This window comes from Pygocentrus nattereri, chromosome 3 (assembly GCF_015220715.1).
Source record: "Pygocentrus nattereri isolate fPygNat1 chromosome 3, fPygNat1.pri, whole genome shotgun sequence".
Classification (NCBI taxonomy): Eukaryota; Metazoa; Chordata; class Actinopteri; order Characiformes; family Serrasalmidae; genus Pygocentrus; species Pygocentrus nattereri.
Window position 1 is genome coordinate 36,404,692 of NC_051213.1, and position 15,706 is coordinate 36,420,397.

The 15,706-nt window shown below is 40.2% G+C and overlaps 1 protein-coding gene across 7 annotated transcripts in view; it reads left to right on the top strand.

Annotated features, from left to right (window-relative positions):
• Nucleotides 1–15,706, top strand: part of triob (trio Rho guanine nucleotide exchange factor b) — a 195,610-nt gene that overhangs the window by 61,492 nt on the left and 118,412 nt on the right. For 6 of the 7 annotated variants that reach the window (XM_017700847.2, XM_017700848.2, XM_017700849.2 and 3 more), the window contains 4 exons: nucleotides 1,047–1,161; nucleotides 6,250–6,442; nucleotides 11,632–12,120; nucleotides 13,374–13,496. In XM_017700847.2, the coding sequence (XP_017556336.1) occupies nucleotides 1,047–1,161; nucleotides 6,250–6,442; nucleotides 11,632–12,120; nucleotides 13,374–13,496 (920 nt within the window). Of the gene's footprint in view, nucleotides 1–1,046; nucleotides 1,162–5,989; nucleotides 6,146–6,249; nucleotides 6,443–11,631; nucleotides 12,121–13,373; nucleotides 13,497–15,706 lie in introns of those variants that run through there. The other variant, XM_017700853.2, reaches the window with a different exon arrangement.

Sequence of the window (15,706 nt, forward strand, 5' to 3'; positions counted from 1 at the left end):
TTGTTTTGTTTTGTTTTGTTTTATTTCAAGGTCTAGTTTCCTAAAAGTTCATTATAATATTTCATGAGTGGTTTGGTTTCCGTAGCACAGTCGATTGCAAATGTGCTGAACACGGAACCTTCTTGTTCTCTGGGTATATAAAGTACCACAGTTTTATTAAAGTCATGCTGAAATAAAAATGAACCTTTCCAACCTTTTTATGTCCAGGTCATGTTAAGCATGATACATCGTATCATATCTTTTAAAAGACTAAACTCCTGTTTTCCCTTGACCGCCTCTAAATCATCATCTCAGTTATGATTTCATTAACCAGAGAAGAACAGTTATATCCATTTATGTTATATTCCATGTTATTTTGGGGGGAGTCGTGGGCTGGAGGTTAGGGAACTCGCCCTGTGACCGGAAGGTTGCCAGTTCAATCCCCAGCACCGAGGTGTCCTTGAGTAAGACACCTAACCCCCATTTACTCCCCGGGCCCCTTGGATAGGGCTGCCCACCGCTCTGGGCAAGTGTGCTCACTGCCCCCTACTGTGTGTATGTGGTGTTTCACTTCACAGATGGGTTAAATGTGGAGGTGAAATTTCCCCATTGGTGGGATTATAAAGTGTATCTTAATTTAATTCCATGTGCCCCCCACCTATCATAGCGAGAAATTGTTCCGCTAGCTCAGACACCCTCCCTGGCACTGTTTCATTCAGCAGTACGTCACAGTACTGGACATCCTGTCATATTGTGATATTGCATCACGTCCTGTATATTGTTATTCTTATCAAACCTGCCAACGCCCAGTCCTGCACAACAAAGCTGTCACTCAGTCACATTGCACTTTTGGCGAAATCAGATTTTGAACTCTTTTGGAAAAAGAGTGATGAACAAATCTTTTGGAAAAGTCTGAGAAAAAAGAGACATGAATGTTGTGAGTGAACATCGTTGGAGCTAGAAGGCTTATCTAGTGTGTGAGTCTGAATATTCTCTGATAGAGACAACAGACTGAGCTCACTGTATTGCTGTAGTCAGTGTGTGATGTGTCTTGGTGTGTTCTGCAGGGGGCAGAGACAGGCGTGGCGGTCCGGTCCTCACTTTCCCTGCCCGAAGCAACCATGACAGAATACGACAGGAGGACCTCCGTCGCCTCATCGCCTACCTGGCAGGCATCCCCAGGTATTGTGTGTGTTGGCATTTGTCTGTTTTTTCCTTTTTCCAGTTCGATAATCTGTGAGTACAAAATGCTGCTTTTATTTGAGAAAATAAAAGAGGCCAGTGATGAAGCAGGTTAGGTTCACTTTTTGATGCAGGCATTTATCAAGTTTAATTAGAAAATATAAAGTTAAAAAGTGTGTGTACAAGTGTGCGAGAGTGTGGCAGTTATATATCATTTGCAAATTTGCGATTGTATCAAATGCAGCTTTCATCAGTCAGTACCATCGCTTGTTTAGCGTTTGAGTCATGTGTCTATCTAACTGCGAAGTGTGTAACAAATTCTCCTTTTATCATCCTTCAGCATCAGTCCATTTTAGATTTAGTTTTATATACTTTTAGTTGTTTTTTCAGTTGTTTTTTACTTTTTGTTAATTTGCTGTTCGATGTTCTTTACATATGGTAATTATTAAGTGATTATCGTTTTATTTAGCCTATTCATTCATTTGAGGGCTTTCTCTACGTGTATTATCCCTGATTAACCGCCTCGTGCCCCAAGGTGTGTGATAATGCAGATAATGATAATGAACACAGAGGTAGTCTGGTTCCGAGCTCCCTGGTTTTAGCGTCACCCTTACCATAGAGTGAAGGAAAATAGTGGTACTCATAAGGACCGCTGCACTTATGTATTTGAAATGATTCATCAAACTTGTCGTATCTTCGTTGCATACAAGAAGATGTTGCATATCTTGCACTGGGCATTTTTATTGTCCCGTAATTTAAAGGTTTCTTTGGCATCTATGCACTTTTTTTAATAAATGTCTGTGGAATGTGTGAAAAAAGGCTGAGCTTAGGGCGCAAATTGTATCAGATTCTCTGTATATGTATAGCAGATCTTCTCAAGTGAAAGACCCCAAAGATTTGCTTTTGGTTGCTGAAGTCAGGATTGGGTTCAGTATAGCGCAGCAACATTGAGCTACCGAAGGCAATGGAAAGAACTCACATATAAAAGACAAATGAGAGGTTGTGTGGGTGTGTAATGGATCAAAGCTAAGCAGCTGAAGTGGAAACCTTGCTCTGAAGGCCTTCTCTTTGAGAGCTATTGCTCTCTTAGTGACCCTTAGGTCCCCTGCAGTGTTAGAATGAGGGAGGGTAACACCCCCACTCCTCCACTCAAGGTGGACTTCTATCACCAGTGTCTTTGTGTATGTACATGCAGTCCTACAGGGATATTCTTTTAGCAGTTACTAATAGTTGCTACATTCTTGTGCATCCACACATTATTCAAAATTTCTGTACAATTTAGTGATGTCTGAAGAGTTTGAAGCTACTTCACAGAAAAGTATTACATGAAATGGTTAAGAATTCGCATCTTGATGCAGTAAAGGTGCCCTGATCATTGTATTACAAACGTTTTCAGTAGATTTTGACCAAAATTAGTCACCAAAGGAACCTGTTTTTCAGATTCACTGCTGTTTTACCGCCATCAATATTACATGTAAAAGTTCAAAAGACATGCGTAGGTTCATTGGTGACTGTAGTAAATAAATGTGTTGTAGACGTTGTGGCCTCTGGTTTCTATCACCACCACTGTAAAAAAAATCTGAGAAGGGAAGTTTCTCAACAGTGAAAAGTGATCTCAGCCACTGAAACATGTTGAAATTTAGTGTTGTTGGAAAAAATGCGAAATCCCCCCTTTAATTAGGTTGAATACGAAATCAGCCCTGTGCAGATTCACTCTTCAGACCCAGTCCACATGTGTGTGTTTGCAGCAGTGCGGATTCCCAGCCTGCATTGATTCAACTCCGAGGGAAGCACAGTCGTGTGCCACGTGAGCCCGTGCTAAGGGAACGTGGCGTAGAGGCAGCCACCACCAGATTCACATGATGCAGAACTTTATGTGGGTTAGCATCTGCCCCGAGGCCCCTTCCAAACAGGGTTCTGGAGGATCCAGACCCCCAGAGCCATACACTACAATATAGACAGATCAGAGATGGAGCTGTTGTGGTATTTAGAAAAAGACTGAAAAAGGCCATAACACAGGCACTAATACTGAGAAAGCCACAAAGCCTTCATGTATGCGCACATTTAAACGAGGCCTTTTTCCAGTAAGGCACCACAGTTTACTGGTATTCGGGCAGGTGTTAATGTTGGACACAGTATGAGGACTTTGTGATTCTGCATCACATCAAGCGAACGTTCCACTTTGCAGCCTTCATGCTGCCCTCACCGCAGCAACTTCAGTTAAACCTTTACTGAAGGAGTCCAAATCCAAACTGTAACAGCCAAAGTAAAGAATATGCTTCTTGAATGTCACTGAGCTTCTAATTGTCTGCTTTAATGCTGCTATAAAAACAGTACAGCAGCTTTACAGCAGTTAGCTTATTGCTAACATTCAAAATCCCCTAGCAAAACTGATCTGACAGAGTGAGACAGAGACAGACACTGGGAAGGGGTGAGGGGAGCAAGAGAATATTAACATATTCTTTAGGTTACATCCAAATTAAAGAATAATTTACTTGAATGTCATGAATGAGCTTCTTCTAAGTTGCCAAAAAATGGTACACCTCCGTTAGCTTGGTGCTAACATAACACTCAAAATCTCCTAACAGAAGATGGCAGACAGATAGACAGAGAGAAACAGAGACATATACAGCCGAAGTAAAGTATACACTACTTAAATGTTAGGTATGAGCTTCAAATCATCTGCATTTAAGCTGCTTTAAAAACAGTACAGCAGCGTTAGCATGATGCTAATTCTAACGTTAATTTCTTGGCAGAAAATAGCAGACGAAGAGAGAAGGACAGAGAAAGTAACAGAGACAAGGGTGAGCAAGAGAGGACGATGTGTACATATTCTTTACACCCAAAGTAAAGACCATGCTAGTTGAATGTCAGCTATGGGGTTCAAGTCATCTGCTTTACAGCTGCAATAGAACTGTTACAGTACTGTTAGCTTGGTGCTCACATAGCATTAAACATTCCCTAGCAGAAATGAAATTAGCAGAGAGGAAAGAGAGCAAAGAGATTGTTTTATTAATATTATTTTATTAAGATTATTTTATTTGTATTAATGATGACAAACAGGTAAACCAGAGGTTTACAAGGCAGATTTACGCTGTTTTGTAATGACATGTTAACGCTCAATGTTAGCCTCCACTGAGACTGCTGGTGAGAGCAGTTGCCAAAAACAGCAGAGTAACACATTAAACAGACTCAGTTAAGGTGTTTCTTGTTTTCCACTCTTCACAAATGTCTGTTTAAAGGGACACAGGAGCAGGTGTTTTACGTTGCCGCTATGTGACATGAATGATGGCGTCATGCAAAATGATTTTTTTTTCTATTTATGTCAAAAATAACTCATAATGTGCTATAATGAGACGAGAGATACGCGTCCTCTCTCTGCTACTTTCTTCTGGATGGACTAGTGGGCTCAACTGAAAACCATATTAAGCCCATTGCCATTACCAAGTTAAGAAGGCCTGTTAACTAACAATTATTTTGAACTGTCTTCTTCTTTCAGGACATGTGAGGTGCTGCAGTTCCTGTAATCTCTCTTCTGCCTCAACATATGATTGTTTTCTGCTTGATGAAAATGCTAACATTGCTAAAAAGAAATGAAAGCTACTAGCACTCGCTGTTCGGTTTCATTAGTACTGGCTTAGCTTTATGCATTTATAGTAGCATTATAAGCCACGGAACAGTTACTTATAATGTTTCTTGGGGTGAAGTATTCCTTTAAGCATCTTTTGACAGGAGAGACTTTTTAAACCAGCATTTAGCATGTGCAGAGAAGAAGCTGGGGCTACAGGACGATGTGCCTGTCTCAGGTGATAACAGGGCATCTGTGAATCATTTAAAAGTCTTACATTTTACAGATTAAAGGGCTTAATAGGTGTTAAATCATCCTAAGTTGGATTCAGTTAGATTTTAAGGTATAGACAGGTGTCTCACACACCGGTTGAGGGTTAGCTTTGTGTTATTACTTGTGTTTTGTTGTCAGGAGGTGTGGTGATATGACATGTGGAGGAATGTTTTTGTGTTTGCTACGTTTGTCACGGCAAAGTTGCTGTATGTTTACATTTGAGGTGGTATGAAAAAGTTTTAAATGTTGCTTTAAACTTGAGTATACATGCAGACACACTGGATAATGCTCTTTCAGACCTCTCCTAAGAGAGCCATAGAGGGTCAGAGACGGACCCCTGGGTTAGGAAAACAGACTCTGGGTGTCTGGGGGCCATCAGTCTTGGTAGCTGTCCGGCATATCAGATGACCTGAGAGAGATATGCAGGCTGAGAGACCTCACTGTTCTGACTCTTCTCTGTCTCTCTGTCTGTATCTCTCTGTCTCTTTTTCTTGCTGTGTATCTCATTATACATCCATATATATGTTCTCTACTGCTCTCTCTCTCTCTCTCTCTCTCTCTCTCTCTGTCTCTGTCTCTCTCACTTTCTATATCTCTACATCTCTGTTTTTCCATGTATGTCCATAAACAACCCAAACATTCTATATTACTCATCCTTTTCCTCTCTGTCACAAACGTCTTCCTTTTGTACTTCCTTCCTTCTCTCCTTTCTTCCATCCTTGCTTTAAATAACCATCTCATTCTCTTTTCATTGTTTTCTTCTGTCCCTCCCCCTCTTCCTCTCTTACTCTCTCTCTCTCTCTCATCTTCTGTCTCTCTCTCTCTCTCTCTCTCTCTCTCTCTCTCTCCCTGTCTGTCTGAATCTCTCTCTCTCTCTCTCTCTCTCTCTCTCTCTCTCTCTCTCTCTCTCTCTCTCTCTCTCTCTCTCTCTCTCTCTGGGAGAGGGAGGTCGGTATGATTCAGATGTGCTCTGTTCACTCAGTCAGTGCAGGCAGGAAGTGCAGCTGTGGATGTTAAAGCTTGCTCAGGTCCTCTGGTGTCTTTTTCCAACTCGGGACATTTTGCTTACTGCAAAGCTTCCTTCATCGCCTTTCTTTTCTATTCTGTGCTTTCTCTGTAGGATTTGTTACATGTCCTGTAACTGTAAGTATTATTTATTAGGAAACGTATTTGGCTGATGATCTTATTAAGTTGGAGTTTGTGATGCTTTGACACTTCAATACTTTTTTGTTTGTGTTTGGGTGCAGTGAGGAGGTTAGCAGGCATGGCTTCACTGTCATCGTGGACATGCGCGGCTCTAAATGGGACTCCATCAAGCCCCTGCTGAAGATCCTGCAGGAGTCCTTCCCCTCCTGCATCCACGTCGCACTCATCATCAAACCCGACAACTTCTGGCAGAAACAGAGGACCAACTTCGGCAGCTCCAAATTCGAATTTGAGGTAAGGCGTCTACATTGTGCCATCATACACACAACACACATAAAAACATCTAATCAAGTGGAAGGACAAATGATCATTTACTGTTCACTTTCTGGAACTGTGCTGTTACAGTAAGTAAAACTGAACTAGTATAGTATTAATGTGCTACTGTCATATTAAAACAGCAGAGCTACATCTACAACTACTGTTTGGTCGTTTAGTTCTTTTAATGTAACTTATATCAGATGCCAGTCTAAGCAGAACATGCTCCTGAGCTCACCCACATGCACAAAAGAATATAGATCCACTCGTCAAACTGATCCAACAAATATTGATTGTCCTCTGTATGTCCTTAAGGTTTATAGACTCCTTTCATGTGACATCAAACTTGAACAGGTGCAAACTGATACTTTAAACCTCAAAAAATTGTAAAATTGTGTGCTTGTTTTATTTGTGGATCTGACATCTAGAATTTTAGCACCACATATAAAACTGACCCAAATCTGAATTGAATTTGTCAGATTAAACGTGTTTTTGTGATCGGATTTTGGTCACTTTTACCTGCAGTGTGAAAGTAAGCTGTGACACCAGGCAGATCAGCTCAGCAGGAGGGACCACCATAGTCACCTCACCACCATGTTAGCTATTGTGGTAGTTACATTTACAGAATTACAACAAAATTTAATCATAAAAACAACAAATCAAGTCCAAGAAAAAATACTAAAATTATTCACTTTTCACTAGGCAGAGTTTTACTATTTCAGTGAGTGAAACTGAGATAGAAAGCTGAAGTGAAACTTCAGAGTTTATGTTTAAACTTTATGTTTATAATAACGCCATAACGTGTAATAATAACGTGACTACCTTAGTTTACTTTATGGGAACATTACATGACAGTAAACCGTTACCGTTATAAACGGTCCAAAATTATTTCACAGTAACTTGTGTTTATTTATTATTTCACAGTAAGTGTGTTTTTATTAATTCATTTTATTACTGTATTTATTAATATTATACTTATTCAGTTTCACCTCAACACAAAAAGTGCACCACACCGCCACTTTAACTATTTCCTTAGTTAGGTTTACTGGATTATGACACAGTCTGATTTGTCTGACCATTTCTGACCAAACCAGTTTGTTGTAAGGGAGAAACTTCCAAAGGAATATTCTAAATTTTCAAACAGCCAAAATGTGAAATGTTGTGGTCATGGGAACTGGACGATAGACAGAAACAATGTACCGGGAAAAACTATTGTTCAGTAATCAATATCGAAGTCAAGATTTTGGGATTGATGTCAAGCAGTTTTGAAACTTACCTAGCCCTAGTTATGACAGTAATGATATGCACAAACATAAAGCATGAATTCCAGGCTTATTTTTGAAACCCAGTTCTTGGACCGCACTTGTGTTTCCTCGAGAGAGCAGATTTGCGCAGATGATGGCTTTCTGGAACATTCCCAGTGCTGGTGAGAAACTAGAGCTGTTAAAATTAGTGCTGACCTATTTAAGTGAAGACGCAGTATGGATAGAGCCGCGGCTTCATCCAGTACAATCAGGTTAAGGGTCAGACTGCAGGCTGCATCTCTTCCAGCTAAACTTCACAGCACAGAATGATTCTTTATATGAACCTGTAATCACTGTTTTATGGTCCATTAAACATTTATTATTACATCAAGCGTCTTATGAGCTGAATCAATGCCCAGTAATGTTTATCTCCACTGAAGCTTTGTTACTAGATACATATGAAAATGTTCAACATTTCAATGAAGTTCTAAATTGTTCTAAAGTGTAACTGTAGATTAAAATTGCGCTGTCTTTTAGGGACCACTCCCAGAGCCCCTTCTTAGAGCTGAGAGTTATTACATGTGCATCCACTGTTGTCTCTGACAACATGACCTGTGTGGAAATCTGTGGAATGTTCTCTGGCGCTGCTTAAGTAAAGCATTGGATGAAAATGATCTGACAGGGAGCACATTCCTGCTGCAAACAGGCCCTAATTGTGTTGTTTTTAAAAACGCTGTTCCTGGACCATGGAAGCCTCCCACTGAGCGGATGACAACAGGAAAATGTGTCAGGACGTGAAGGCTGCTGTAATATCGCACACCAAAAAGTGCTCACTCACTGAAAGCTCTGAGAGTCTTCTGTCCTAATGTGAAAATGTCAAATTGCTACTGTGATAGAAGATATATTTGTACTGTATTATATGATACACTGCATCTATATATGATGTACTGTATCTATAATACACTATAATGTATTATAGTGTGCCAGATTTTTAGTAGGAGCTGCACTGTAGGATATACCAAAATAGGTGAAGATTACCAGCTCAAAGATGGATTTCATAATCTTGCTCATATATTGTCACCTATGTGTTTTCCAGCTGTGTAGAAACCGACAGTATATTTCCTTTAAAAGCTCTGTTTAGTCTTTCAGATGAGTGCTTTTCTACTCAGTCCCAGCAGTCCAGCCGACAGTTAACATATGCTCTAACCTAACTCCCAGTTCAGTGTTCTTCATGGCTTGGTCAAAGTTTGTTGGGAGCTGGGTTTGCGCCAAATTGTGGGGCTAAGAGGTTGGGTTAAGCTCTGATCTAAAAGACTTTATGAAGAAATAGGTTTAGTTTCTCTTTTACTCCTTCAGTACCTGTGAGGGCTGTTCTCTTCATAGTTTTTCAAAAACACAATGTCTGGTTGCTTTACTGTCAGAAATTTTGCAAGAAATGGTACTTTGGTGTAACCGTACTAGTTTTCTATACTATTGGTAGTACAGAGTCAAAGATTATTCCACGTTCCTGTCTGACTGAGTCTTAAGTGAGCTGCTTTCAAATGACCCTAATAAAAAAAAAAACAGCAGAGCTCACATATAGAAATACTTTGTAGTCTAGGTGATTAGGGATGTATTGTTGATGCGCATGGAACAATGCAAACAATGAATTGGTTATTTCAGGCTGAAAAGACAGCAAAGGAGCTCAAGCAGGTTATTTTCACTTTTGAGTGGTTTTATCTACAACCCTAATTCCAATGAAGTTGGACGTTATGTAAAACAAACAAAACAGAATATGATGATTTGCAAATCCTTTTCAACCTATATTCAATTGAATACACTACAAAGACAAGATGTTCAAATGTTCAAACGGATAAAATTTATTGTTTTTTGCAAATATTCACTCATTTTGATTTTGTTGCCTGCAACACGTTCCAGTGAAGTTGGGACAGGGGCAACAAAAGACTGGGAAAGTTGAGGAATGCTCAAAAAACACCTGTTTGGAACATTCCACAGGTGAACAGGTTAATTAGAAACAGGTGAGTGTCATGATTGGGAATAAAGGGAGCATCCTTGAAAGGGAGCATCCACTTTGTGAACAACTGCATGAGGAAATAGTCTGACAGTTAAATAACGTTTCCCAACGTGCAATCATTCTGTAACGGATATTACCACATGGGCTCAGGAACTCTTCAGAAAACCACTGTCAGTGAACACAGTTCGTCACTCCATCTACAAGTGCAAGTTAAAACTCTGCCATGCAAAGCGAAAGCCATATATCAACAACACCCAGAAACGCCGCCGGCTTCTCTGGGCCCGAGCTCATCTCAGACGGACTGACACAAAGTGGAGAAGTGTCCTGTGGTCTGACGAGTCCACATTTCAAATTGTTTTTGGAAATCATGGACGTCGTGTCCTCCGGGCCAAAGAGGAAAAGGACTGTCTGAATTGTTATTGGCACAAAGTTCAAAAGCCACCATTTCTGATGGTGTGGGGGTGTGTTAATGCCCATGGCATGGGTAACTTGCACATCTATGAAGGCACCATTAATGGTGAAAGGTACATACAGGTTTTGGAGCAACATATGCTGCCGTCCAAGCAACGTCTTTTTCAGGGACATTTCAGCAAGACAATGCCAAGCCACATTCTGCACGTGTTACAACAGCGTAGCTTCGTAGTAAAAGAGTGCGGGTACTAGACTGGCCTGCCTGCAGTCCAGACCTGTCTCCCATTGAAAATGTGTGGCACATTATGAAGCGCAAAATACGACAACTGAGACCCCGGACTGTTGAGCAACTGAAGATGTACATCAATCAAGAATGGGAAAGAATTCCACCTACAAAGCTTCAACAGTTAGTGTCCTCAGTTCCCAAACACTTATTGAGTGTTGTTAAAAGGAAAGGTGATGTAACACAGTGGTAAACATGCCCCTGTCCCAACTTCTTTGGAACATGTTGCAGGAATCAAATTCAAAATGAGTGAATATTTGCAAAAAACAATAAAGTTTATCTGTTTGAACATTAAATATCTTGACTTTGTAGTGCATTCAATTGAATATAGGTTGAAAAGGATTTGCAAATCATCGTTTTACACAACGTTCCAACTTCATTGGAATTGGGGTTGTAGAAACACTTGTATTACTGTTATGTTTCTTTGATATTTATATGGACATTGCTTTGTACTTTTGTTTGAAATAACTGCAGTACAATATTTGATATGGCTTAATTCTAAATTACTGTACAGGTTTAAGACCTCATTGTAATGACTTTATTGCTCAAACAGATGTGCAAAATATAATGTGAGTAACGTATAATGTTACATAAGGTTTTAGGGAACTTCATTGGCTAATTTGATTTTGCTAGTGTTTGTCAGTATCTGTAGTAGTATCTGTCTTTGACATAGTATTACTGAAACAGTATTGTTTACTTCAATAATGTGAACGATAATAATTTGGATGATGAGAGCTGCTGTTTACTTTTGCTAATTACATGAAAGCTATATGTCAAGGAGTGTCTCGTGAATGGGATTTCTTTTTTGTTGTGATAGTATTGAGAATAGTGCAATTTCACATTAAAGCATAAATTCCTGAATTTTGATATTGTGATTTCTCTTCTCTGCTGCCTTGAGCAGAGGCTTTATACCTAAGACCTTATGCAAATAAGATGTGAATTTTGCTGGACTATTAGATTGAAAGTTTGGTTTTGGATATATTTAGATATATTTAGCTTGCTTGTATTCGCTTGTATGCCCCTGTCCTTGTCTGTCAGAACATTTGCCAGTGACATGCAAGTAGTCAGCTGGGGAACTGTTACTCACTAACCACATGGATAACAGTGGGAAATTGTGCACTAAGTTAATGTTATAGGAGTACAGAATAACAGTCTGCACCCAAAGAAAGTCAAGGCATTAATGATGTTTTCATTTATCTCTCCGTCCTTCTCGTAGACTATAATGGTGTCCCTGGATGGCCTGTCCAAAATGGTGGACCCTTCGCAGCTGACGGCCGATTTTGATGGCAGCTTGGACTACAACCATGAGGAGTGGATTGAGGTGCGCGTGGCCTTCGAGGAGTTCACAAGCAACGCGGCTCGTGTGCTAGCCCGTCTGGAGGAGCTGCAGGACCTGGTGTCTCAGCGGGAGCTCCCAACAGATCTAGACAGTGCACGGCGCAGCATAGAGGAGCACGCCTCCCTTAAGAAGCGAGTCACCAAAGCTCCGGTGGAGGAACTGGATGCTGAGGGTCAGCGGCTGCTGCAGCGTATCCAGGGTGGTGAGCGGGGCTGCGGAGATGTGCAGGGCCTTATCCCCAAGGTCTCTGCCCTGCTGGACAAACTTCACAGCACCCGGCAGCACCTGCACCAGGCCTGGCACATGCGCAAACTCAAGCTGGACCAGTGCTTCCAACTCCGGCTCTTTGAGCAGGATGCAGAAAAGGTGGGCATTAAGATTGGGAGTTCAGCTAATAGTGGTATTGAATGATAGGATTTATGCTAATGTTGAATGATTTGTGCTTATTTGTTAGTGCTCTGCACAAGTCAGAGACCACCGTTCTTTTATTACATTTCCAGTCAAAACGGCCAAGCTCTTCATTTTCCCACATCGGGGAAAACAGAAACCAAAAGAAAATTCTGCAGAAGACTCCACAGATAAATCTGACCACAATTTTTTCACTGTTTGTGATTATTTCAACTTCCATTCTTTTCAGAGACTTGCTTTGCATTTAAAAAAAAACAGATCTGTGGGGGATATTTTTCCCTCTCTCCAAAGTTCACTCTTAGAAGTTGGTTATATTTCTGTAATCTCAAAACACATTCAGTTGTTGAGGTCTGGATTTGTAGTTCTTAGAACACCAGCAACATCTTTGCTTGATTTGCAAATGTTCTTTTTTTTGTCTATCTCCTTTTCCCAGTAAGCGATTCTTGACAGCTACACATCCTTTCATACTCAAAGTGTTGCGTTGTCTTCTCGCAGTAAAAGGATGGACAGAAACATCAGATCTGAAGCGAGAGTGGAGCTTGATTTTCTCCTCTCTCTCGATGATGAAAGCGGATTATCTGATCATGACAGTTTGGTGGTCCAGGTCTTGCATGGTAGTTAGGAGTCCCCTGTCTCTTTTGTTTTGAACTCCAATTTTTGAAACACCTGTTTTTTTTCCATTGATTTTTCCCCCCATTCCTTCCTAGAAGTAGAACTTATATCTGATGTTCTCACAAATATCTCCTGAAAAATTATGAACTTAATGGCTGTTTTGGCTGTAAAGTACATGGAGGCTGGTCTCTGACTTTTGCACGTACTGTATGTCTATAAAATGAAGTAGGTTTGCTGCTAATATAAGTATTGAGTGGTACAGTTGTTGCTAATGTTAGTGCCGCACAGTAAAATCAAGCACGTACTGGTTAATAGTATTGAATGAAGAACTGGTGCTGATTTTATGTAGTGTTGAGCAGTAGTAAATGGAGGATTAGCACCAGTGCCTCCACAGAATCATAGTCAGTTGTCTGGCGCTAATATAATTATTGGAGTGGTAGGTTGTGAATACGTTACCAAGCCACATGCTGAAATATTTAACAACTTAGACAAAGTGACCAGGAACAGTAACGCTAGCGTTGGTCATATTTGCTAGATTTGTCCCTGACTGTGTACTTCCTTTTGTAATCTTTCCACTTGTTTTATTACCGCTCCCATAGATGTTTGACTGGATTGTGCACAACAAGGGCCTATTCCTGACCAGCTACACAGAGATAGGAGCCAACCACCAGCACGTGCTGGAGCTACAGACCCAGCACAATCACTTCGCAATGAACTGCATGGTAAGAGCTGCACAGCGCCCAGTGGGGCAGCATTCATATCTCTCCCCCCGGCAGGCGTTGTTACACACTGGACTGTGTCCTATTCTTACATCACAGCAAATTTCGCTGTGTGTGCCATTACACGTGAATGCCTCATACCACTCATTCGGGAACAAGCACAGTAGGGCTGCACAACAGGAGCCAATTACCATATTATGACTGTATTGCTACATATTACAATTACAGTGTACTGCAAACATACCGGCAAACTCTTACTGCAATTAGAGACTAGTCTGCGTCATTGTGATCAAAATGATATACGTTTATTGGATCATGTGAATGTTTTGATTACTTCACTTGGCAGCTCTGCACAGCAGACTCACTGGAGATTGTGATTTGGCACACCTTGTGAAACTTTCACAATTCTAGGCGATAGTACAGTTTTAACTCTCGGCGCAGCCAGATAAGTTTCCTACAGCTCCAGCTTGCTGGCCAGCATGTTTCCAGTTACGTTTATTACTGAGAATAAATGAGCGCATGGGGGCTAGATATCTGTAGCAAAATTATTCTGACTGCACCAGGCAAATTAAGGGTTTTGAAGGGCTTAAACGCCTTGAAACGCTTTTCATTTAAGAGGTTGAAAAGACACTGTTTCCTCTGCATTCCTGCATTCCACCACTCAATGCTGTTCAAGCAGAGCCATCAACCTGTTCAGGGTCGCCACATTGGGTAGGGTCCCCAGGTAAGCATTTTAGCACTTCTTAGAAAAATAAATATGAGTTTTTTCTTTTGTTCATGCAATTAGGGTTTGTTAAAAACAAATATAATTTATGTAATAGTGCAAAATAAATAATAGTTACAACAATGAAGAGTGATCACAGTATCTCTAATCCTGAATTAATAATTCTTAGTAACAAAACAAAGCATCAACAATAATAAATCCTAAAAAAAAATTTAAAAAAATTTTATTAACATAAATATTCTTGTAGACTGTTCAAATTCTAAATAAAATTTGTCAGATTATTCAGAATTTAAAATACTCAGTAGTTGCAGCTACTCAGTTGCCTCAGCTGCCTAAATTTGAGCTTTTGGGATGGTGTATTATCTACTGTTCTGTGTATTTTTGGTATAGTTTAACCTCTTAAATGGCCAGGAGTTTCCAGATCTCTATTTCTCCCCTGCTTAGCTAGATTGCATTGTTCTATTTGTAATCACTGAATAATCAGCCTCAGATTGTAATAAGCCAGTGAATTTAAGGGATTCAATTGTCTCCTGATGTCTATAAGAATATCTCTGTTCTTTCTGAGCACTGTAGTGCATTGATTCTGTATTTGTATTGTTGCAGAATTGTTCCTATTGGTTTGGCCCTAATAGCTTGCTCCGTGTTTTCATCTTGGAATAATCTTGCTCTGTCCTTCCATATTTAATAGATAAGTTTATTCAGGGGGAATATGATGTGTAAAACAAACAAACACACACACTCATGGTATTGCTGCGTTTAACTTGGAGTTTGCTGATGTCAAAGTTGTCACTCATCTCACTATCGTTAGTTGACTTTACTTTTCCTAATAATAATCGCTTTCATTCAGGGGTCATTTTGAATGTGTGCATTCCCATCTACGATTCTTACGATACTATTGTTGTGGGTTGTTTATGTGTGTGTGTTCACTGATTGATGGCACTCTGGCTGTTCTCCTCCTGACTTTTGCTGAAATCATCCCTAGAGGACATGTGGTTCCAGCTCCAGTAAGCTGCTGTACAGCCCCAGTGTATTGACAGCAGTTCAATAGACATTTTATGAGAACGCCAATGCTCATTCCATGCTGCATTGAAAGGCTTGTTGTAACAATCCCAGTAACCAGGCTTTAGTGCTCAGTGAGCTTCATGGGTTAATGATACCAGAGAGAGAAACATTGGGCATGTTAGGGTTATAGGATTCTATACACACGCACTTAAAAAAAGTCCCATCTTTCCAACAGCTTATTACTCATAGGACGATCCATAAGCAATCTTGCATCATTGTTGTCTATTGATCAGTTCACTGTAATTGTCAGTTCACGGTGATCAGCAGTCATTGTGTGTGTATCGTTTGAAATGTGTCACTGTTTCCTCTGAAAGGATTTGCAGTCTATTATGCATGGCAAGACTTTAACTTAGTCTAGAGTTATTATTGCAATATTACTGTACTCTTTAAATGTATTTATGTAATTAAGCTGTAATGGTGATTAAGC